This window comes from Dermacentor albipictus, chromosome 1 (genome assembly GCF_038994185.2).
Source record: "Dermacentor albipictus isolate Rhodes 1998 colony chromosome 1, USDA_Dalb.pri_finalv2, whole genome shotgun sequence".
Taxonomy (NCBI): Eukaryota; Metazoa; Arthropoda; class Arachnida; order Ixodida; family Ixodidae; genus Dermacentor; species Dermacentor albipictus.
Genome location: NC_091821.1, coordinates 86,436,521 through 86,461,458, shown reverse-complemented (window position 1 = coordinate 86,461,458; position 24,938 = coordinate 86,436,521). Strand labels below are relative to the sequence as shown.

Here is a 24,938-nt window from a genome sequence, read left to right as displayed (position 1 = left end):
ATGAATCAGGGAATCAGGGCATGTCCCAGAATGCTCAGGTCTCTCTGGAAGGCTTCTTATAAACCCTTCGTAAGTCACGTCATGTTTGACCAATGGGAGAGTCCGCACCGATGACGCCACTTTCAGCCAATGGTAGGCGCCCGTGTCGCGGTGTCACACCTGGCGGCTCTCTGCGGTCTTGCCTCGCAGACTGGCAATGCACTTCTAACGAGGAGAAGGGGAGGGCTGCTCATGCTCCATTGTCGGATGCCCACCTGCTAATCCCGGCGGCGCACGAACTTGTTGGCACGTGAACTTGTTGCCTTAAACTTGTTTGCTCGGCCGCTCCTCTGGAATGTGCTTTCCTGCTTCGGCATTCCTCAATTAGCTGTGCTGCGATCCGATGTGGTCTGGGGAACTCGAAGTAATCGCAGGAAACAGCTCCATATCTAACAGCTCGTCCTCGCCCCGGTTGTTTTGAATGGCCGGTGAACTCAATTCGCTGGCCATGAGGAACGCTGAAAGAAGCTGCAGGGTACTGGGGTCGAGCCTCGTTTGACAACCCTCGGGATCCTGGGCCCTGGAGAACATACGTTAAACAAACCAAACAACACAGCGCCGCACCACGCGTAAGCGCAGGGTCTTCACCCCTGACTCGCCAGGCTATTACTGAGTCAAAATCAACCCTGATCTTTTATTTCCCCAATTTTGACAAAACAGTTCCAACCACCCTTCCAAATAGCTATCCATTTCTCCTCGATTGCCCACAAGACCAGAGTACTATTGTTGTTGCAAAACAAAAGGGTCGTTGACGATGCAAACAACAAATGAAAACAGCCGAACATACTTAAGTGGCCTGACTACACGAACAGCATGTTTCCAATCTATCGCAGTGGCGTACTTATCGCACGTATTGGTGCCACTGAACAATCTGGTCAACCTCACAAGTACGTAATCACAAGCGCACTAGCCTTGTGGTCACTAAACAGAACGCGTACTTGCGTTGTAGGCAAACTTTTCATTTACGCTTACTAACGTTTCTTCCCTGAAAGTCCTACAGGACACGTGACGTAAACGAACAATTAAACTCGCGGGACTTACACACTCCGCAGAACTCTTAAAATAATGCGTCTTCGAATAACTAGTTCCAGGCATACTTATCAGAGAAGTCAGAATACGGCTGCCCTAACACACACGAGCAACCCAGTCATAAATCTGCTTCCTTCCGTCCACACAGGACATGCGCTAATGGAACTAAGAACGCTTCTCAGTGCAAATCATGCACTCACTGAAAATGTACGCGCTTAACCTTAGAAAATTCAAAAACGCTTAAAAAGAAAGAAGGTTAAATAACACACGCGCTTTACCATAGGCCTCTGAACGATAACCTTGACCCTCAGGTTACTCACACACACAAAAAAAGCCTATCTACTTATTAATGAACATCTCGCGAGACTACATGTTTACTTAAAACGCATCTTTCAAATATCGAGCTTCTCAAACGAAAACACAAACAAAGCTCATACCTTTACATATTGAAAGAAAACCCAGTCTCAATTCGCGAAAACTTTCCGATGTTCAAAAATAAAACAAAATAACACGTTTTACTTCTACGGAAGCTCTCTTGGCTTCCTGTTCCCGATTGCTTACGACTGACTCATACTTTCAGCCTGACCCGCGGTGGGCGTGGTCTCAAAGCTACTCTGGCTGCCGAGAGACAACAAAAGGGCTGATTCACTATCAGCTCCCCCAAGACGTTACTGTCTCCTGCCAATTTGCGTCCTCGCGCCCCGCTTTCAACACAAACTCGATTGACCGCGTCGCTACTCCCCACCTGGTCTCGTCCTACCACCTTGCGTTTCTTCGAACTGCACGCTGAGCTATGAAAAGAACTACGGAACGACGAGGAGTTTACCTGCCCCGTGCCCTTTGTCCGCGTCCGTGCAGAACATGCTTCGCGGTCGCCTTTGGACCGGTGGCTCGAACGTTTTGGATGCGTCAACATCGTCAGTGACGACCGCACCTTTCTTCTCCTCGCGCCCTGCCCATTTGGGGTTCTTGCCATCTTTGGCGGCGCTACATTAATTACCGACTTTCGGTCTTTACCGCGCTTCTTTTTACGGCGCTTTCTCTTTGCACTCGCCTTCATGTCGCCTTCTCGTGCCTCGTGCTGGCCGGTACACATTTCGTCGGCCCGGATCGGTCTCTTACCCGCACAGTCTGAGTGATTCTCACTTAAATCAACACTCGCTCTGCCTCGACTGGCGGACAGCTCAACCAACTCTGGCACAATGCAGTAGGCTTTACTCGAGTTAGACAACTCGCACTCTAGCGAACTGCCCTCTACTGCATTGCCCAGCTCATGCTGTGCATCGGCACACAGCCCGTCGGCATCGATCGCTGTCTCACGCGCACAGTCCGAATGATTAACTGAATCATCCCTATCTAGGCTATCTAGACTGGCGGAGAGCCGCACCGATCCCTGAACAATGCAGTTGTATTCTCTTGAGCTACGCAGCTCGCAATCCTGAGAATTACCCTCAACTGCACCGCTCAGCTCACACTTCACTCCTGCACGCAGATCTGGCTCTACATGGGTGCTCGCTTCTGTCGGGTCAGAAGTACCCTTTTCTTCGCTAGCAACTTCGCTAACATCACCAGCGACGCGCACACTCGGTAACTGTGCCAGTTTGTTCGCAGCTGGCCTAGCTGTCTCTACAGTCATCTGTTGGCACAGCACCTCGTCGCTCTCACTCTGGCCTTTAACGGCCTCTATTGCCACTAAGGCATCGTTAGCAGCTAGCCTTTTCCCTTTACTTATGAATCTGCAGCTAATCTCACAGGCACTACTCTTCTCGTCGGCTTCTGGCGAAAATCCGCTCGATGCTGCCTCATTCTTTCGCTCTGTACTACGTACACAATTCTCAGACAGCCGTTGTCTCTGTGCCAATAACTGATCACAATACTGTATCTCTTTGATCAGTGCTGCCTTCTCTCTCTCATACTTTTCCTCTCGCTCACGTTCGCGTTCATTCTCACGTCCGTGACGCTCACACCTAAGAGTAAGTTCTTGAAGCTCATGCTTCCGTTCATTCTCGCGTTCTTCACGCTTATGCTTACTCCTAAATTCACGACGCTCTCGCAAACGTACACGACGCTCACGCTGCCGTGGCTCCTGTATCACCTCCCAAGCAAGCCCAATGCTTTTGTCATCATTGCCACTATCATTAATCGCCTTTATGATAGCTGGCGTTTTCATCCGTTCGTCCGCCTCAACTCCCAAATCGTCGCACACCAACAACAAGTCTAACCTCGTCAACCTTCTAAGATCCATGGCAGCTGCCCCGACAGGTGGTTAAAACTGTTTTCCTTAATTAATTTGTGCAAACACACAATGCATCAAACTCCCGATTCCCAGAACTATCAAAATTGAACACACAACCTTTGAGTCTGGCGAATCATAAGGAAAAAAACCACGCGCTCACTTACGGTTGCAGCACTCTGCCATCCGGTTCGTTCGTCCGCTGTTCCCGGTTCCTCCGGACTTCCTGGGTCGAAGGCTCGCTCCTTCTTCGCTACTCCCAGTTTCTTCGGACCTCTTTCGACGAAGGCTCTCTCTTCGTCGCTCTTCCCGGTTCTTTAGGATCTCTCTCGACGAAGGTTTATCCGTAGCGCTGCCACCAGCTGATGTATTCGGAGGCGATCCTACCGCTGCCAACCAGATGTAGGGGTTGGAGGACGGACTCCGGGATGAAAACCACAACTTGGGAGGATTTATTCTACATTATATACAGGGATGGTGAGCGTCAATTAACAGTCGTACAGTCATTACGGGCCGGCAGCAACTCGGACGCTGCGGCCCGCGGCAAGAAGTTCGAGAGAGATGAATCAGGGAATCAGGGCATGTCCCAGAATGCTCAGGTCTCTCTGGAAGGCTTCTTATAAACCCTTCGTAAGTCACGTCATGTTTGACCAATGGGAGAGTCCGCACCGATGACGCCACTTTCAGCCAATGGTAGGCGCCCGTGTCGCGGTGTCACACCTGGCGGCTCTCTGCGGTCTTGCCTCGCAGACTGGCAATGCACTTCTAACGAGGAGAAGGGGAGGGCTGCTCATGCTCCATTGTCGGATGCCCACCTGCTAATCCCGGCGGCGCACGAACTTGTTGGCACGTGAACTTGTTGCCTTAAACTTGTTTGCTCGGCCGCTCCTCTGGAATGTGCTTTCCTGCTTCGGCATTCCTCAATTAGCTGTGCTGCGATCCGATGTGGTCTGGGGAACTCGAAGTAATCGCAGGAAACAGCTCCATATCTAACAGGACTCAGACCTGGCACTCAGCTAAAAATATCTTCAGTTTTTTTTTTCTTAGCACACTCGGCTTGCATCATGCATGTCCATTTAACACTGCTGTTCCGATACCTACGTTACATTTGAGACCCGCCGCAGTTTGCTTAGTGGCCATGGCGTTGCGCTGCAAAGCATGAGGTCCCGGGATCGAATCCCGGCCACGCCGCATTTTGATGGGGGCGAAATAAAAGAAAAGCTCCCATATACCGTGCATTGGGGGCACGGTAAGGAACCCTTACTAGTCAAAATTAATCCAGAGTCACTGACTACGGCGGGCCTCATAATCAGATCATGGTTTTGGCTCATAAAATCCCCCCCCCCCCAGAAAAAAAAATATGATGGGGTTTTACGGGTTATCTCTGCCGATCGCGACGTTTGGCTGGCGTAGCGCGTTTGAGTAGGCGGTGCGAACGGGATGCGATGACGCTATCGCGTTCCACTCTTGAAGGCGAAGCTTAAGCGTCCTCCATTTTTTTCGCACAACGTTTTTATTATATTTATTTAAAGGTTTTACGTGCCAAAACCACTTTCTGATTATGAGGCACGCCGTAGTGGGGGACTCCGGAAATTTGTAACACTTGGGGTTCTTTACCGTCCATCTTAATCGAAGTACACGGGTGTTTTCGCATTTCGCCCCCGTCGAAATGCGGTCGCCGTGGCCGGTATTCAATCCCGCGACCTCGTGCTTAGCAGCCCAACACCACAGCCACTAAGCAACTACGGCGGGTCATAAAATCCCAGAACTTAATTTCGGCGCTACGTTTTACAACTACTGCCAGATTTTGTTGCAACGCTGCTAGAACACAGCAATAATGCATGGTAGCGAGTACTGTAGGGGTTGGAGGACGGACTTCGGGATGGAAACCACAAACTTGGGAAGGATTTATTCTACATTATGTACAGAGAGGTGAGCGACAAGTAACATTCGTACAGACATTACGGGCCGGCAGCAACTCGGACGCTGCGGCCCGCGACAAGAAGTTCGAGAGAGGTGAATCAGGGAATCAGGGCATGTCCCAGAATCCTCAGGTCTCTCTGGAAGGCTTCTTATAAACCCTTCGAGCACTGTAAGTCACGTCATGTTTCACCAATGGGAGAGTCCGCTCCGATGACGCCACTTTCAGCCAATGGTAGGCGCCCGTGTCGCGGTGTCGCACCTGGCGGCTCTCTGCGGTCTTGCCTCGCAGACTGGCAATCCACTTCTTCTAGGCTGGAGAAGGAGGGGGGGCGCTCATGCTTCATTGCACAAGGGCCCACCTGCACCCGGTGGCTCGGCTCCGCAGCGGTAGCAGATGCCTTCTTCAAAGCCGAAGGGGGACGATTGAGCTCCATTGTACGAGGCCCCCTTCTAATCCCGGCGACGCACGAACTTGTTGGCACGTGAACTTGTTGCCTTAAACTTGTTTGCTCGGCCGCTTCTCTGGAATGCACTTTCCTGCTTCTGCATTCCTCAATTAGCTGTGCTGCAATCCGATGTGGTCTGGGGAACTCGAAGTAATCGCAGGAAACAGCTCCATATCTAACAGTACTTCGTTTCTTGGGAACGGCATCAAACGCCTCTAGAAATGTTCTTCAAGAGCTAGCAGACAACAAAAAGTGAAACGACGGTTGACAACAGAGTATACACGCGACCGACCTGGCGCAGGGTGCGCTGAACACAAGCATCGAATTTACTACAGCGCAGGAGTGGACCACGCCACGTGCTAACGTTAAACAGAAACTACACTCACTGCGGAGCTTCGCATGTGACGATTACTCTAACTCACGTCCGCAAATTGTGACGATTACTCCAACTCACGTCCGCAAATAGGCATCGAGACGTCATTTAAACATATTATTCTCTGTTTTTCTTTACACGGACATATAGGCAAATTTCGCGCCGACAAGCCGGCTCAGCGCACTCTTGCCTTATTTGTGTAAGCGATCCTAGTGTCCTCCTGATGATACATCACGATTCGGTGAAGTAAGGACTGGAAAAAAAAACTTGAACCAAAATTTATTTTGGTTGGAGTTTTCTCAGCCTTTAATTCAGTTATTGTTCCCAACCAGGCAGATCTCTGCCGAATGTTTACCTTTCATTAGCAAGCTTCCTTATATGCCAGAAATTAAAACATCGCTCCCTGCCCCCAGCGCGTACCAGAAGCGGCCCGCGCTAAACACACGAGCGCATGGCGTTCGATTCGCGCGACAAAGCGCATCGAGATCGCTGTCGCAGACTCGGCGACAGGTGAGCGCGAACTTCACATGCACGAAGCTACGAACACGCTCAGAGTAAGGTATTTCCGTCCTGTTTACAATGCAACCGGACAAAGCTGTATTTCGCACGGATTCCTTATATTCATGTTTGATCAGCCACACCGCCGAGCGACCGATCGCGGCAATGCAAGCCAACGGTAATGCGCAAAAAAGACTGAAATATGAACAGTTACAAAATGCAGCTCCTAATTGATTTGACTGATACGCTTTTAACGTCTCAAGGCAACATATGGTCTACGAACACGCGGCTATAGGGGAGCCCGCCGTATAGTGTAGGGCTACAGATTACTTCTGACCACATGGTGTCCTTTCAACGTGCACCTGACTAGAAGCACGCCACATATAAAGAAAATAAGCATCAACGCTAGCTCCAACATTTTACTCAGGGTATATAAAGAAGCCTAGAGGAAATAGTGGAAGGAAACTCAGATGCTGCAAAGTGAATCGATTATAGCGTTAAGGCATGAGGCTCAAGACCCCCTCCCCCCTCTCCGCTCCTTTTTCTTCTCGCAAACATTTTATTATTATTATTATTATTTTTTTGCAGACGTGTAATAATTCGGAGACCATTTCGAAGAAAAAATATGCGTCTGTGTAGTTTCATTGAAACGATGTAACCAAAGTTGTAGCTCCACCCGGTGTCCGTGAAACCGAAAGTACTTTATGTGCAACATAAGAGTGCCCGAGTTGTATAGTTCTATTTTTGCTTTTTTAAGGTAACAAATGAAGTTTAAACAAGTAAAAAAAATGGCTCTGGCTTAGCTAAGGTTAAGCCCAGGATGCGAAGCATACTAGCCTTTATTTTAGTTGTTGAACCACTGTTTAGCCTGGTGAACTGCTGTTGCTTGGCTATATTTGGTTCGGCTAGACGAAGAAACAACTCATGCAGGCGAGCGCACGAGCTGAGACCCAGCTATGTAGCTAGCGAGCGCACGAGTTGAGCCTTCGCTTTTGCAGCTGTTATGACGTCATATGGTAGCTACGCGGCCGCGCGCGGCGCAGCAAGGAAGAGCGTGGTTGAGCGGCTAGTATGCTTCGCATAAAAAAATATGCCGATTTGGCGCAAATGTTGAAATGTATGTACGTGAAGCGAAGCTTTGGTCAACCGGTATATAGGGTGTCCCACGTAACTTCAGTCAAACATAAAAAACATGCAAATGCCACGTAGCTGGACAGAATGAAAGTATTGTTGTTTGCTGTCTCTTGGAGATACTCAGATTATCTTTTGCATCCTGCCTAATTACATAATTAGTCCTAATTAATTAATTAGCTTCTCAAATATTAAAGGTAGGTGACAAATGTCGATGGTAAATTGTAGAGCAACATCAGAAACTCCCGATACAGCTTTCTTTTGCTCAATACGTGCTACATAAAAGTGTTTTTCCTAACATGAGAGAAGCCCGGAAATACACGAAAAATTTGCGCACGACTGGCAGCTCGAGGCCAGCAAGCAGATTAGCCAAGCTATCAAAAGAAAAAAAAAGAAAAAAAAAACACACAAAACACGGCGCAAAATGCAATTTCGAGATATATACGGTGTTCGGTTCTCAGACCAGTGTATACGGTGTTCGGTTCTCAGACCAGTGGTGTTCGGTTCCCGAACACCACTGGTCTTAGAATCGTATCTTGCACCGTGAATTTTTAAATCTTTTTTTCTTTGGACAGCTTGGCTAACGTTAGCTGCGACAGACGGTATAGGTGCTGCAATATATGCATTAATTACCTGTATTGGAAGTTTAAACACCAGATCATGAACTGTTCTACACGATTTTATTTTTACTAATTATATTATGGTTCATTCCAGTATGTATATCATGTCGGCACATGGGTTTCTCTGTTATAACTTTAATTACCACTCTTATGTAGTTCAAGGTGTTGACCAGGCTTTTTCTTTCTTGATCTTGTTCAGCCAATTTTCATACTTGGGTCTTTTTTTTACTTCTATATTAATTTATCACTCATGTTTTGCTGCTTCTTGTATTGAATCAAATGCACAACTGATCCACCTGCCTGAGATTAAAATGTCCGTAAGACAAAATCAATCAATCAATCAATCAATCAATTATTTACCGTGGCCAAAAGCACAGCACGGGAATATATGTAAAATAAAAGAACAATTAATACAAAGAATAATATTGAAAAGGAGAGGGAGAGAGAGAGAGAGGGGGGGGGGATGACGAGGAGGTTAGCCATGCAGTGTAAGTACCGACTGTATACCCTGTGCTGGGTAATGGGGTAAAGGGAATAAAAGGAGAAAGAAGGAAAAAAATTTAGAAAAATTCACACAATTACGCGATGCTACGCGCTACAACATTCAAAGACGGTCGCACAATTCACAAGACCTTAAAACTTGAGCTCAGTGCCGAAACCCGTCTGGACCAGTGTCCTAGAACTTTTTCTGTGAAGAGGCGATTGATGATATTGAAAAAATAAGTACAGCAAAGGCGCAAGGTGAATACAAAAGAAGAAGGAGGAGAAAGGCAGTTGAAGAATATGTGAAACTATGTCACAACAACGCAAAGCTCGGAAAAGAACAATGACACTGAGTCATGAAAAATATCAATATAATAAAAATAAGCGTTATAAAGACTGTATGCTGCGGACGGTTTAGTGTTGGTGATGACAGGCGGGAACATGGAAATATATATGTTCTCTGGTGATCTCGCGCAGAATACGAAGCATGATACAACTGAGGAGTTCGGGGCAGGTGAGGATACCGTGAAGGACTTCGAAAAGCAACAGGTCAGCGCTATTACGTCGGCAGTGAAGTAAGGGCAATGACAATAATTCAACAGTGCTAGAAGGCCCAGCATTCGTGTTAGCAAAGCGGTGATGATATATGCTTAGAAACATTTTCTGGGCCCGATCTATGTCACTGTTAGATATAGAAATGTCCCTCCGGACGACCGACGTATATTCGAGTTTATTATTATTATTATTATTATTATTATTATTATTATTATTTGCAACACCTGAAGTCAGCAGAGACAGGGTTAGCCAAAACACGAAATGGGAAAGGGGGGGGGGGGAGTCAGCGTACCTAGGCGGCGCGGTTGCAAGATAGCAAAGAGCACCTGTGTGTTCACGCTCGCTGTTCGCGTTAACATCAAAGCGCCACTACACATAATATGCGCGTGTGTGTGGCTAACGATATTGAGCCTGCGCGGAAGTCCTCGCCACCCCCTCCCCCCCCCCAGAAAAATAGAGAGCGAGAGAAATCTCAATTGGCTTTTTTCCCAGTTTGCTCCAGGGTTCACCCTTCAGAAAAATCTAAATGCCCGAATCTGCTCTTGATGTTATGACAGCAAGGACTAAGTAAAATTGAAGGTGGTATAGGAAAGACAGAGAGGTCGGCCCTTGCGACAGGCAAAGTATCCCCGCACCGGTAAGGCATAAAAAAAAAAAACTCATAAATGGCGAAATCAACTTTATCCACACATACTTTCTACCTTCCGAAAACAGCACAACGAAACGGCTAAAATATTATATAGGGAAAAAGGAATCAATGAACTTTGCGAGTTGGCCCGACAGGCAAAAGTATAGCCGTCGCGTAACTGCTGCTTTCGCTCAGGCTGCATTTAAATATACTGTATGGTAATTTCGGCACCAGGTAAGTATAAAATATACTGTACAAGTTCCCCACGAAAAAATGAGAGCTTCAACGATGCGGTCGCTGATGGTCGTACGCTTGCGCTGTTCATTGACACGAAATGTTTGAAAGGCAGGACGGCAGATATAAAATTCATGACCGCGTCAGTAGAACGAGTGAAGCGGAGATAATATTTCCACAAGAATTAATTGCAGAGCATCACGGAAGCCTCTAAACTGTTCGTTTTAAAAATTGTCGTTCAAACCAAACTTTACGCTCGCGCATTTAAGTCAACTTGCACCAACGACATAAATAACGCACATTTTACATTACCATACAAAATAAGTCGTATTCCACAGAATACAATGTCAGAAATAGAGCTCAACATGCACGCATAACGACATAAGGCTCCTCGTGGCACGGAAAAATAAGACATCTGTCAAGTGCACAGTGATAAAGTAGGACGTACACAGTACGGATCTCGTTTCGGTCATACTACTTCACGAACGGCGCTGGCGAGTTCGCCCGCAGTAGAATAATTTTGAGGCGGCTTTCAATGGTTAGTGTGTTCCAGGTGACGACTCAATTAGAGCACCCGTAGCGGCTTCGAGCAACGCGCTGCCTGGACGAGCATCGATTCAGAGTCGTGAGGCACAAAGTCTGTTGGGGGAAAAAAAAAAAAATCTCGGCCCCGTATTCTAACGAGTTCATTCGTCGACCGCGTCACGATGTAAAGGAGAAAAGAACGCATCAACAAGAGATTGCTTGAGGGGTAGCAGAACAGCTGATCAAGGCACACACGGGACCACTGACTGCAGATCTGCGATCGTGCGTGCTTTAGACCTTCCGCTTTCAGCTGCCGCACGGATGCTGGGTGCGCCGAACGGATCGGAGCGCCTGTCAGACGAAGCTCTCCAAGCCGAACAGCGGTGAACAGCGATTTCAAAAATTCGCTTACCTAGTCTCAATGAGGTGAAAAGAGCAGGACTAGACGAAATCTGTCAAATGTTGGATTGTGCCTGCGCTTGCTGACGTCCACGGAAGGAATGTATGACAGGATCGGCGTGAGAAAAAGGAGAAACGAGGTCGCAACTCGGCTGCACTCTTTCTAGAAGAGATGGCGCCACTTACCACCCTTAGGCACAATGGTTATGGGCCAGGTCAAATTAAAGCTTTAGAAATATCTAGCTTATATCCAAAAAAATGTTAAACAAAGTCGTAACATTTTATGAAGAAGTTTCATGCCTAGCGATTGTAAAAGCTAGCAAAATACGGATTTCACAACTTTCTAACAACACACTGGCCTTTCCAACGGCCAACACACTACGAACATTAAGTTGAAGCCACAGCCAGATCCAAGTCAGTTGCTCAATAATTGGCGCGAAGAGCGGTTAGCAGTTTCAAGCAAGGACATAACCATAACATCAGTGGTTCCTTGTTTAGTAGTATCGCTGTATTTATCACAATGGTCGAGGACGAGAAAATCGGCCCTTACTTCCTATGGACAGCATATGATCCGTGTGTTCAAGATGCAGTCTTTGAATACGTTAAAGCAGAAGCAGGACCTAATAGTCAAGTACATATCTTGAGAACAGAGTCGCTTTCCGACGAGCTATGCACCCGTACCCTTTTTGGATTTCTCGTCAGTGCTCTTCGTAAGTGCAAGGCATTTCCTAATTGGCGTACGACCGTTTTGACCATACCGGAACACTACCAGGCTCTTCATTTGTGCACAGCGCGTGCAAAACAGAGGTCAGGAAAGTTTGATGCCCTCGCAAGCGAAGTGATGTACGCAGACATCCTCTACAAAAAGCACCTTTCAAACCAACACATACCCGTTGAATCAGAATATGTGCAAGAGTACCTCGACTTTCTCGCGCACAGTAACACGTTGAACAACTGGCAAGTCTTGAAAGCGTTCAGAGACGCCCTCGAAAAGGACAGCACCCTTGCAGTGCAAGCTGCCAAATCAGTTTACTTGGTGCACGGACCTATCACGACGGCCTTTACCAAAGAATGTATCGAGGTGCTCTTTCAGGGCAGGAAGGTGAGACGTATTGTCACCGAGGCGCCGCTCGATATCAGTGTCAACGAAGACTACGACGTCAAAGATGTTAGCGTCAAGGCGGAAGTTTCCGATGTGCCCGAGCCGGACGCTTCAACAGTCGAAAAGTTGGACTCGAACACCGCCGAATACACCGTCCGCATTGTGAATGCCTTCCTTCGCATCCTTGTGAATAGCCGCGACGAACTGGCGCTTGCTACAGCCATGGCCTCTCCCGTCATTCAGCTGCCGCACGACGCATTCACGGAGCTTAAACGTCTCTCGCTTGAGAAGAAGTCGCCAATGTGTCAGACGGCAGTCTCCTATGTGGTACGAGCAAGGCTGGGCGGTGACAGCTACGCGGCTCCGGAGGACTGTCCGCTTAAACCCTACATATGCAAGTTGGCGGCATTCGTTGACGTCTTGCACAAGCTACAAACCGCGGTCGAAGAAGATCCGACAGACGTTGCCATTGCCAACATCTTAAGCACTCTAGCACGTCGTATAAGAACAGCAAGTGGACACGGGCTCGTCTGGGAGACGGTGGTTCGTTGCAAGGCTGAGCTGGTGCAGCTAGCACAGATGTTTCAGGAACAAGGCACAGAAAATATGGATGGCGCTAACGATGGAACGCTGGGCATTGACACACTGTGCGTCCTGCGACGCCTTTCCGACTTCCTGTCAACACGCCGCGTCACATGCAGTCCAGTGTCTGTGATCTACAACCTCAATACGAACAGTACACCACTAAATATACCACACCTGCTAGAATATTTCAAGACACCAGAGCCTGAAAGCGAGGATGACGAGTATGATGTACCCCTGACCAAGCGCCTCTCAGAGAAATTTGAACGTGAAGGAGCACCACAATTAACAGCTGTCCTTCGTGCTGTTTCAGACAACAAGAAGGAGAGCAGTATTCACAAACTGCCAGATGAAGCTTCTTCAAGCCTACTAGCTCACAAGGAAGAACCAAATATGCCACAAATGAAAGCCAGGAAGAAGGAGCTCGCATCGCAAGCAAAGCCTTCTGCTCCAAGGAAAGCACCTAAGCGCAACATACTCAGCGACATAAATAGTGTGAGCAAAAAACAAAGGGCGTCAAGCAAGTTTGTCTGCAAGGATCAAGCAAGGATAACATCATTTTTCTGTAAGGCATAGTTCAACAGTGAAACATTGTTACTCAAATGGTGCACATTTTATTGAGATAAAAGGAAAATTGTAAGGCCATGCAGTTACCGATGCCCCACTAATGCATATTTCCACTTCCATTGCATCACAAGAGTCATGGTTACAAATAAAGGGTTATTGCATGTCTTCTTGTATTTGAGGCCATGTTTTTTTTTATTTTACACCCTGATACTCTGCACTACAATATTTGAAACATGCACAGCTTTCATTTGCCCCAGCCAGTTGCTAGGGTAGCAAGAATGATAGTTCTGCCAATTATTGAGTCACAAGCTACAGTACTTCACACATCACACCTTGTTTAATGTGCCCTTTAACATATATAAACAACACTTATTGTGCATGTATGTATGCTCATGTCAGTCCATAGTTCTAGTGCTGCATGATGGCATTGTATAATTCTACTAAAGAGAGCCTATTAGTGGCTTAGTTTGCAATACTATTAGTGCACAGCACAAGTTGTTACCATGAAGGACTATGCAAGCTTTTCTACATCAGTACTCATTACAACTACACCAAGGCAAAATGGACTTAAGGGACAACCCAGAATAGCTTTACGAAGCTACTTAGTTAATTTTTATAGCACAAAATGTACTTTCATCATGGCAGGCTTTTATTGAAATGTGAAGGGCCCGAGGGCTTCCCATAAAAAGTTTTTCCAGATGTTTCTTTGTCTTTATTAAAAGTGACAGCATCCACGACTGCAACAGTGCTCCAAACACTACCAATATGGAAGGAAACAGAAGTTAGTGGATGATGCGTAGTATGCAGTAAAATGCATCACTGTGCAACCATCTGACAGCAAGGTGGTGTCAACACGTCCGCTCGGGTCTTATGTTTATCAGAGGGATTTCATTTACTGTCCATCTGGCATCTGTCTTGGTACCTCAGAAAGCATGACAAGGCACTACTTAGATAATGTCTGTGGTATGCCTCTGAACCATTAGTGGTATGACTGACACTTCTTGCCAGCACCTACTTTCCATATCCTGTAGTTCAGACAGCATATTTTACCAACAATTAAATTCAATTGTGATTTTTCATTGACAATGCACAGAGAGTAATTTCAACCTAGTTGGGCAGAATGGGTTGTCTGAACTTCACCACGAGTCCTGGCACAATCTAATCCTGCCACTGCTTCAAATGTGTGCCTTAGCCATCATCAAAATGGCACTGTGTGTAAATATAAATGACCAGAAGGCTGGTTGCCATATGCAAATGAGGCAGAAGGGAAGCAGCCCTAACAGATGAGGTAAGACTGGAAGGAGCACAGGAACACTGTGATAACAGTTCAGTAAATTTATTATAATGCAGTGCATCTTTATGTAGGAAAAAAACACACACACACAAAAGAAAGCTTTAAGTCGACCAGTGTGGAGGTTTGGACTTGGTACTTCATCTTGAAGGCTTCTCGGTAGAGTGCATTATATAGATGGACAAAAAGATGTATTTCCCTGCCTCCATGTATTTATTGCGCTCCACCAAAAAGGGTTCAAGAAAGTGTTAAGACATTCTCATCTCACTGTATAGCCACAAAGCTGCAGCAAAAATAAACTCAAATGTTCTTACGGATAAGTTGAGAAAAGAGCTGCTGATGCAGTCATGTTAAATGGCCAATTCCTAATGGCTGCATTATTGCTCTGATAAGTTCATCACACTATTTGTGCAACATTCAACGTCAATGAAATGCAGGATATGTCTGCACTGTTGACAGTGCAATGCAATATTACTGCAGCTTGCTATGCTCAGTTTGCAATTGATGCATCTGCCAAACTGATTGGCATATTGTTTCTCAGAAAATTCCAAGCTAATGAATACACAGCCCGATTCACTTGCGTACCCATATCACTTTTACACAATAGAACTTACCTTGGCGTAAAAACTTATGGGTTTGCAGGGTACTGAAGAGGCAATGCTCCGAGTCACATCCACCAAGTTACTCTGTGCAGAAAGAGAGCTCAATCACCTTTTTTGCTTCGTCACCCCACTATTTCCATTACACTGCTAAAAGGAACACTAACCAGAAAAATTATTATAGCTGTATTACTAAATTACTCTTCTACAATACCAAAGAAGCCACTGTTACCATGAGAAGAGGCTTCATAAGCGAGAAAAGATGCAGAAACAAAAGACCTGTGGCAACGCTACCTTGAAATTCTCGCACAAGCTTGCTGTGATGTCATAATTTTGATGGCATCTGGTCAAGCTTAGTTTGTTTTATTGGTTTCAAGAACTTTTACTAAGCCTCAAAGGTGAAAACACACATCAAAATTTATGACGTTGCAATGACATACTGGCGCTAAGTTTCTGGCACAAGATTCAAGAAATGGAACATTGACCTTCAATTTCTCTTCTAGTAACCAACCTATTAGCACAGAATTCCCAAATATAGTTTTGAAAGAATACTTTATCAGCCTCAACTGATTTACTATTTCTCTTTAGTGTCCCCTTAAGCATGCTCCCTGCAACATACACTCATTTAAGATCACGGATTTGTGCATGGCTGCAGTACTACAAAATATAGTGCAAGCCCAGTTATCATTCTGTAAGCCATATGTATGCCTATTTCTGGGCGTCTGTCATACTCGAATTAATCTATACATTTTCCAGCACAAACCTGAAGCTCTATGTTCAACATACACTTAGGCTCAGTGGCGGTCTTAGCCATGGTTGTTGCCATTTTCTGTTGCCATGTTCTTTCTTCTCTAGGAACACTCACTGCTTAAGTTTGGAAGTAAGTCAGTCATTTCCTCATCATACAGCAGCTGCTTTCTTTTATGCATGATGCATAAATCACTTCACATTTTCTCTTCCTCTAACATATAGCTTCAACAAGCTCAGACTGACTTCCTCCCTAATATTTGCACAAAGTTTGTGTGTTTTGAGAGGTCATGTGGACTGATGCAGTTCTTGCATTTACATCTCCTTTCCTTTTTTTTAAAAGACTAGTTAATCTAAGCCACAACGTATTTATGTGTAACAAAATGGACAAACCTGTCGAAGTGATATCGAGCAGATATAGGCTTAATTTTATACGTGAAAATGGGAGAGTGTCAAAATATGGTCTTCGTTAAGTTACACATCCTCTGCACAATAGTAGTTTGACCATAGGTCTCTGTCTCAAGCACTGCATATGGCCATTGTGGCTAGGGTGGCGTTCAGGGCATGGAATCCACCAAGCCCATCGAGTACTACGTCAGGTTGTAGAAAATGAAGGAAAAGGGTTTATTAAGCTTAGTTATGCAGCTCCACTACGGAAGCTCAGTCCATGCAGGAGCAAATTAAATGTCCCAGTTCACGTCAGGACCCTCTGTCCTCACTCTCCAAAGTATCCGCTTTTAATCCCGTTGTCTTCCCTAGGCGAGTTGATTAGGGAATCTTAAGACTGTCCAGCAGCAAATCACCATCATCGACTCCGTCGGGATACCACGCCCATGTTACCCATAACCCGCAGTAACTCCGCCTCAAAGAAACTGGTTTGAAATTTGTGGAAGAAAGAAATCATCCGGCGACACCTGGTTCATTCGTCGTTGCCCACCCCGTCCTTCGTTCAGTCTGCAAGGTGAAGCATGGGCTGAGGTCCTTTCGTGGAATCCTGCAACAGCCAGTTTACACGCTGTCTCGATGGCTGGATAAGTGCCGAGGGATGGGTGGTGATTTGACTGGTCTAATTAACTGCGTTTATCCGGTTGTTGAAGGGATTCCCTCTCGTTCATCCTTTTCTCCGGCTACCAGGTGAACGGGGGGGGGGTGAGCGCTTTTAGTCGTTGTCCATGCGGCGCTGACGTCTGGTTAGAGGTGCGGTGGTTTGACACATGGCATACTCTTAATTAACACCCTTGGTGGTGTTGAGACATAATACCATGCATTCATCACCATTATCAGACAGTTTCTCAGGCTTCAGTACTTACGCGCTAAAGGGTCGGCTTTTCAGAATAAAAACAGGTACAGCGCAACACAGGACAAGCGAATAAAGAGCACAGGACAGAGCGCTCTGTCCTGTGCTCTTTACTCGCTTGTCCTGTGTTGTGCTGTTCCTGTTTTTATTCTGAAGATGAACCAACCAGCCCCATTGAGCACACTGCTAACGGTCGACTTTTCATTGCTTTTGTCACAAGCTTCATTGGTATTTGTGTTGTCCCTGTTCAAATGACTTCCCAAAGAAAAAATGTTTCAACAGTGCTCTGGGAGCAGATTGGGTGGCAACACGGAAAGCGGGCACCCTAAAAAAGAATAGGCAACTTGCTGCATAAAAAGCAACTGTCATACCGAGTCAATATTAATATATGCGTGCATCCACTGAAAGAAAATATCTAGCAATCCCGTGCGACTAGTGTAAAATCGCAATTGCACAATTTTTAACAAATCTCTTAATATGACTAGTCTCCCCCCGCCTCCGAAACCCATTGTGTGGAACACAAGCTACCCTAGGTGCACATTAATTTTCCGCCCCTATACTATACTGTTCCATATTTTTAGAGGAGCATGATGTTAGCACTCATATAATTTTCTACATAGATTTTTCTACTGCTTTTATAAACACTGATGCAAAGACCACTGCCACAGCTCTGGCAACAGCAGCAGGTGACAATATCCTCTCTATGTACCACAGGCGTTTCTCCAGTGCCAGCAACCGTGAAAGCAAACCTCCTTGCAACTAACATTAAAATTAACATTACAGCACTCTGAAACTTTTAATGCATGCCTCAATAGAGTCTGAATTAGGGAGTCTGAACTACATGTTCCCTTAGAGCAAAAATTTCAAAATTATTTTGTCACCCAAAAAGGTGTATAATGCCTTTTTGGCTCCCATGGCTTTAATTTACCCGACATCACTAATTTCCCGACTTAAAAATTTCACAAGCATGTTTTTGCTACACATTGAATACTGCAGTATTTCAATCCGGTACACCTAGCAGTTTATGGCAAGCCTTTTAGTCCCCTGCCAAGCCTTGAAGCTCACCCAAACTAGTAAAAGTTGAAATTCTTGTGGCTCCCACACTGACCCTAGAACTTCCAAATTTGTCTGCATGTTCTCTAAAGCACATGCTCTATTTGTACAAAGTCTCAACCCACTTCTCCTAATATAGTAGTTATAACGTTCTGCTTCATTGAAGCCTCAAAATGACCGGGTCAAGCAATTAACAAAATTGATTATTTCCATCACACCTAATTAACTCAAAGACTAGCAGCTTTGCCCACACATAAACCTCACTACTCCCCACATATACTCCATATGGGTATGACCTTAGGTTTTTCGAACAGGTGCAGACATCTCCAAGCGATGCACATTCATTGTTTATGTTCTGAGCATAAATCTCTTGTTGCTCTTTCATTTGCCCTACAAGAAAATTTGCCAACATGTTCTCCAATGTCTATGCACACAACATGATACAGTGAGTATTTCTATCATGGCACTTCAGTTTATAGTCAGCTTTCCACTTTGACTCCAGGATTTATGCAACACATAGATTGACAGCCTTTGGTGTCCAGAGTGGCACGTATGTAAAGCCAATACCAACCCACAAATGAAACTGTTCTGAATTTGTCCTATACTTAATGGAACTCTGCACATGCCATGTTTTCTCAATTCATTCAGCAGTTTTAAGTCTTAAAGGGTCCCTAAAATGATTTTTGCCATATCCAAGAGTACCACATAGACATAGTTTCCCTCATGGAATACTTCTGCACATTAATTTTATTAGAGCACACTATATTAAAAGAGCTACAAGTGGTTAAAAGCTACCTGCATCTCAAGCCACAGTACTCCCCTCTCAAGTTTTTTGCATCCATGGCTATGCCCCACCTCCTTGGGTACAACATCGTGCAACAATGCAAGGGTGTTGCCTATTTCCGGTTTATTTAAACCGAGTGTGACTTAATCAGATCTTGTGTGCACCAGGCTTCCTGCAGCATTCAGCAACGAGCGAGCCGTTTATGCAGGGCTGGGTATCCCACTGACACCTTGGTGTCAGTCACTAAGAGCCTCAGCAAAGAGGTAAAAGCTGACCCGGCAGCTGCTCGGTGAAACAACGCACATCCCAGTGGGCACCCTGTGGCTGTGCCATATATACATGGGGTGTCCCACCGCCTAAAAAAAGGCGGCTAACAAGTGCAGTGTAGGTGTTGTTTTTTTCAGCACCACTAACGCTCACAAGAATGTGCAGGTTGGTAAACAACTACAGGAGTCAAGATACGTGCACTAAGGAACATGTAACCCGCTTTTGTTAACTGCAATGTGGGGGTGGTATACAAGATTCCACTTCCCTGTGGAAAGAGCTATATTGGACGAACAGGCAGGTGCCTGAATGACCAGCTTAGGGAGCACTGGAATGCTGTAGACGCTCTAGCAGGCACTGGTCGCTTGGCTGACCACTGCCGAAGATGTACTCGTAAATGCTCCCCGTGTTTTCATAACAAGCAAGTGGTCAGACAGTTCGCCAAGCAGTTAGTTGGATAGGGAAATGTTTGAGGCATTTTGCATTTCAAAAGCTGCTGATGAATGCGTAAGCACTCCATCACTGGCATTCACTGACAAAGTGTTGTACCTTGAGAAGAACCTGGTGAATGCTTTGTAATGGCTTGCTATAGGCACTTATCGGCTTCATTCCACATTTGGTTGTCTCCTACGTGGCACATTCGTTTATGCGTCTGTCTGCGCATTTATGTGAACATATGGTGGCCTCTTTGCATGTTTTTCTGAATAAAGCTTGTCAGTTGGAGTCTAGCACTCTGTCCTGTCCCACCTTTTTTCCGTTAGTCTTGTTCACGCTAGTAACTATGTCACAGCAACAGCATCAACACCAACCAGCCCAACTTTCTGCATTAATTATGAGTCCAGCACTGGCACCATTCATGTTCCTCCTGTAATAAGACATCACTTTCAGGCCCAGACCACATGTTCATAAGAGATAATGCCCTCCAGCAGCAGTCGTCTTTGCACCATTGTTAACTTTCTTGTGTGTTGCCTTACATGTCTACCAGAAGGCCCAGTGTTTTGGAAGAAGCTCTCTATTCCACTCCTTTCTTCACACAAATGTGCAATAGCTGCACAAACTGTTCATGTGCTCAAGCGAGAGCACACCATCAGCTTGAAACAATGCCTACGCTTCCTGCATTTCCTTTTTAATTTTTACAGGTAAACAAATTGTGATGTTTATACTCTTAAAATGATTAGGGGAGTCAAAGGCTTGAAGTATTCGTAATTACGTCATCAGCAATTACATCAGATGGGAAACCAATGAGATTGCTGGCTTGTGTGACATCACTCAGCCATTCTATGTATGTAGAATGTGCAGGGCTGACATATAACACCCAGAGGTGTGTTGCTTTGATCAGTAAAAAATGCAAGGTCTTTAAAATCTCTAGAGACGTCACAAGGTTTGCATAGAGCATTTAAAGTTGGCCCTGAATGTTCATAAGCACCTCCGCTACCCAATAATGTGTTCCCGCACAACCATCAGAATCATTTCCCTTTAAGCACAAGGGTTTATGATAATTAAATTCAGCACTGGTTTTACCTAAGATCATGGCTATACTGCTTCATGTTTCAATCATTATTCGTGGTTGGATATTGTGCTTGAAGTAACAAAACATGAACCAAAGAAATTTTTAACATTGAAAATCTGTGAACAATGCACCAGTATCAGAAACGAACACTTGGAAGCTTTGCAAAACAATTTTGTTGTTGCACATGTGCAATAGGGGAGCATAACAGGATAAAATGAAGCCGTAGGGCACAAGTCAACATCTTCCACCTTGTCTTGAAATGCACAGCACAAGCAGTATAAGCACTATACAATTAACCCGCATCCTGGTCCATTGCTCAAAGCACATGAAATCCCCTTACGCCACCTCCTCAGATGGTAGCCATTAAGAGGCTCCTCTTGTTAACCTCCCTGCCTTTCCTCTGCTTACTTTCTTATTTACCTTAGGAGCTCCTACCAAAATACCTGGGAATGGAGAAATAGCTTTTACAGGCAACCACTGCACCGACTCTATTACGGTTTGTTGCACTTAAAGGGACATCATAGCCAAATACTAAGTCAAGCTAAAGTGATCGTTAGTGCTTGAGAATTTCTAAGGCGTCAATATTATCGCGAACAGAGCCTTAATAATCGAGAAATTGAGGTAAATGCAGGACATGATTAGAGACTCCACCAGGACATTCAAGTACTTGCCCGATGACAAAAGCACTCCTCATCTAAGTTCTGTCACTAGTACTCAACCACTTGTTGCAAAAGACATCCTTGTATTGTATAATAAGATGAAATAAAGTGCTACTTGCCCAGTTTTATTTCGTTTTTAGAAAACAGAACTCATTGAAATTACCCTTGACAACAACGCGGGCGGTCAAAAGGTTTCGTTTTCGCTCGACTCTGTGCCACTCGTGCTTTCGCGTTTCAGTAAAGTTGTTATCGCGTACTGCTGCGCTGGTTTTGCTGGCTTGCGAAACTTGCACAAACTGCAAGTGGCAGAAAAAAATGGCTGTGGCTTAGGTAAGGTTAAGCCCAGGATGCGAAGCATACTAGCCTTTATTTTAGTTGTTGAACCACTGTTTAGCCTGGTGAACTGCTGTTGCTTGGCTATATTTGGTTCGGCTAGACGAAGAAACAACTCATGCATTACTGCTTCGCCTTCAAGAGTGGAACGCGACAGCGTTCCCGTCGACCCGCCAAGGGGTGTAAGACAATGGGCTACAGGGCAGCGACTACGCGCCCTGCATTGGACGCGGTGAGCGTCGAGCAAAGCAGCGTTCGGCGCGGCAACGAAATGTGCGCCTGAGCAAGAGACGCACGCCTTAGAAACAGCTCGTTTCTAAGGCAACACCGCATTCACTAGAGGCGCTTTTGTACCGCTTTGAAGCATCGTACTCGTGGCTCAGTGGTAGCGTCTCCGTCCCACACTCCGGAGACCCTGGTTCGATTCCCACCCAGCCCGTCTTGCAAGAGTTGAGCCAAAGCCACTTCTCCTCTGTCGTGACGTCACGGTGTCACGTGGTTTCATGGCGACACCGCCGCGCCTGAGGAGCTGGGTTGAGCTCTCGTAATATGCTTCGCATAATAAACTTTCATGTGATGTCGCGAGATGCCCGAACGATCTAGGTCACTTGACCAAACAGCAGCTGCAGCGGCATATCCACCGCTCTGACTTGGCTCGGTACCGTCGTCTGTTTTACTCATAGATGGCAGCAAAGGGTGGTAATGGCGTATGCAACGTCACCACTCCCCCGGTTGGGTGGCGGAAGATTTGAATTTCGAAAAAAATATTCGGACCCTTTAGATGCAATTTTCTCGTAAACTAAGTCTTTTCTTAGCATGAAACAAGCGCTGCGAGGTTTCTGGAATTTTAAACAGTCCACGTCGACTTAGTATTTGCCTTTGGTGTCCCTTTAAATTAGGGTTTATATATTTAATTCTTCCCAACAAATTGTGAAAAATGACATTTGGCACCTTCACTCAGCAATAGCATGACAAAAAATGGCGTGTCCCATCATGTGCACACAGCCCCTTGGCCTTTTTGAAATATTGAAATGCAATACATTTTTTTTTTACTAAGTTTTTTCTGTAACTTACACTGTGCAGCTAAATCTTCGCTTGTTAGGAGTAGCCTAGTGGCACCATAGCCTCCAAGATTGGGCAGCGCGTGCTGTAGCCCATTCTCAGAGGCCATGGTGGCTCTGCGAGAACTTTCGCCCATTTCCAAAAGAGGGCACTACATTGTCACTAGCTAGGTGCTAGGATTTATAGCAGCTACAGATGCAGGAACTTATTACAGCAGCATTTTATTTTCGGATGGGGTGAAAAAGTAAAAATGCAGATGGTTAATTAAAGTTGCATTCACTCTTGTGAAAGCCACCTACCGTTATGCTCTCTGAATTTCTGAGGTGGGCTATAGGCGTTGCTCTTACTTCTCAGTGTTGTTGGCGTCGAGACTTATATTGTTTTTTTTAGAGATTGTTAAGATCAAAACACTCTGCTTACAAAATTGCTATGTGCTTTTGGAAGTAACTGCTGCAGGTATAAACACTTAGGAGGACAAGCGCTTTGTTGCACCATAATAAACTGGGTCCTTAAAAATCTGTTACCAGTCCCTTAAAGGGGTTAAGACTAAGGCTGCTTAAGTAGCAAAATTTTCTAAGGAAATACGAATATTCAAGAAAACAACCTTTGAATATAGAACATTCCCAATTTCTGAAAAAGTGAAACGGAAAGTTCCGAGGAATCTGTTCAGCAACAAAAGACTTGTTTATACATTGAGACATGTAATGCAGTTAAATAGATTTAAGGTCAACTGAGAAGTTGGTAAATGAAAAACAAAGGAAAGTATGATCATATCTGGTACACGATGACAATGACAATAATAAAAAAAAAAATTCACAGCACAATCCCACATGCATGTAGTAGAGTGCAGTGCTTCTCGAAGGAGTACAGGGCAACACTACAGCATCATGCATAGTTTTGAAGGAATCCAAATAGGTTGAGATTGGCCAAATAATAAATTGCTTTGTCTAAATAGAGATGGCAAATTTGTAGGCTGCTGAAGTCAAGATGTGCTTATATTCAAGTTGGAAAATATTGTGGATAAGTGACCTCCTCCATGTGTTGGTTCAGGAACTGGATCGTCTACACCAGGACATTCAGACAAGTTTGCATCAGACCCGCCGTGGTTGCTCAGTGGCTATGGTGTTGGGCTGCTGAGCACGAGGTCGCGGGATCGAATCCCGGCCACGGCGGCCGCATTTCGATGGGGGCGAAATGCGAAAACACCCGTGTGCTTAGATTTAGGTGCACGTTAAAGAACCCCAGGTGGTCAAAATTTCCGGAGTCCTCCGCTACGGCGTGCCTCATAATCAGAAAGTGGTTTTGGCACGTAAAACCCCAAATATTATTATTAAGTTTGCATCACTCTTTCCCTGTAGACATCGTTCTGTTTATTGCGCTGTACTGTTCACACAAAGGACAGAATAAATAAAACAGACACACATGTGACTAACAGCAGTTCTTACAGTCCCTTATCATATTCAAACAGAAGGAATATCTGACAACTTTGAAGAGTGAATTGTCAAATCAAATGTTTTCCCACCCCATACCATCCAGATGCCAATGCTCTTGCAGAGAGAGTCATACGTAACCTGAAGACATTCTCGACTCTCTACCCTGACTTTAAAGGCAGCTGGAAGTGTACGTTAGAAGTGGCTGTTTGACATCATAACTGTTCCTTGTATGCAGCTCCCATTTCGCCACTTTTGGAATATCTGTGTGGCTTGAAGCCGATAAGGAAATAGGGATTATAGACAAGGTCACACACCGGCAGATGCCTCTGTCTACAGAGAAACAACGAAGATACCACCATGCTTTGAAAAGGAACTTGAAGATGAACAGCCTCAGTCCAAGATACCGGATGTAACTCTTGGAGATGTAATTTTGGTGTAAAAGGGCTTTGATTCGGACATCATTCTCAGGCCCATATCTTGTTACCAAAACAGCCATGCAAGAAAAGTTTCTGAAAACTGTTTATTACAAAGGGCCGTGA

At 45.4% G+C, this 24,938-nt stretch overlaps 2 protein-coding genes across 2 annotated transcripts in view; one reads left to right on the top strand and one right to left on the bottom strand.

Annotated features, from left to right (window-relative positions):
- Positions 1 to 11,279, bottom strand: part of LOC135896242 (ecotropic viral integration site 5 ortholog-like) — a 260,532-nt gene extending 249,253 nt beyond the window's left edge. The window contains exon 1 of the mRNA XM_065424603.2: positions 11,130 to 11,279. The gene's annotated coding sequence lies outside the window, so the exon portion shown is untranslated. The remainder of the gene's footprint in view (positions 1 to 11,129) is intronic.
- A 237-nt stretch (positions 11,280 to 11,516) lies between these two features.
- On the top strand, positions 11,517 to 13,540 carry LOC135896235 (PCNA-interacting partner-like). The gene has a single exon (XM_065424596.1). It carries the CDS (start codon positions 11,637 to 11,639, stop codon positions 13,374 to 13,376), a length of 1,740 nt encoding a protein of 579 aa, XP_065280668.1. The 5' UTR covers positions 11,517 to 11,636; the 3' UTR covers positions 13,377 to 13,540.
- The last annotated feature ends 11,398 nt before the right edge of the window (positions 13,541 to 24,938 follow it).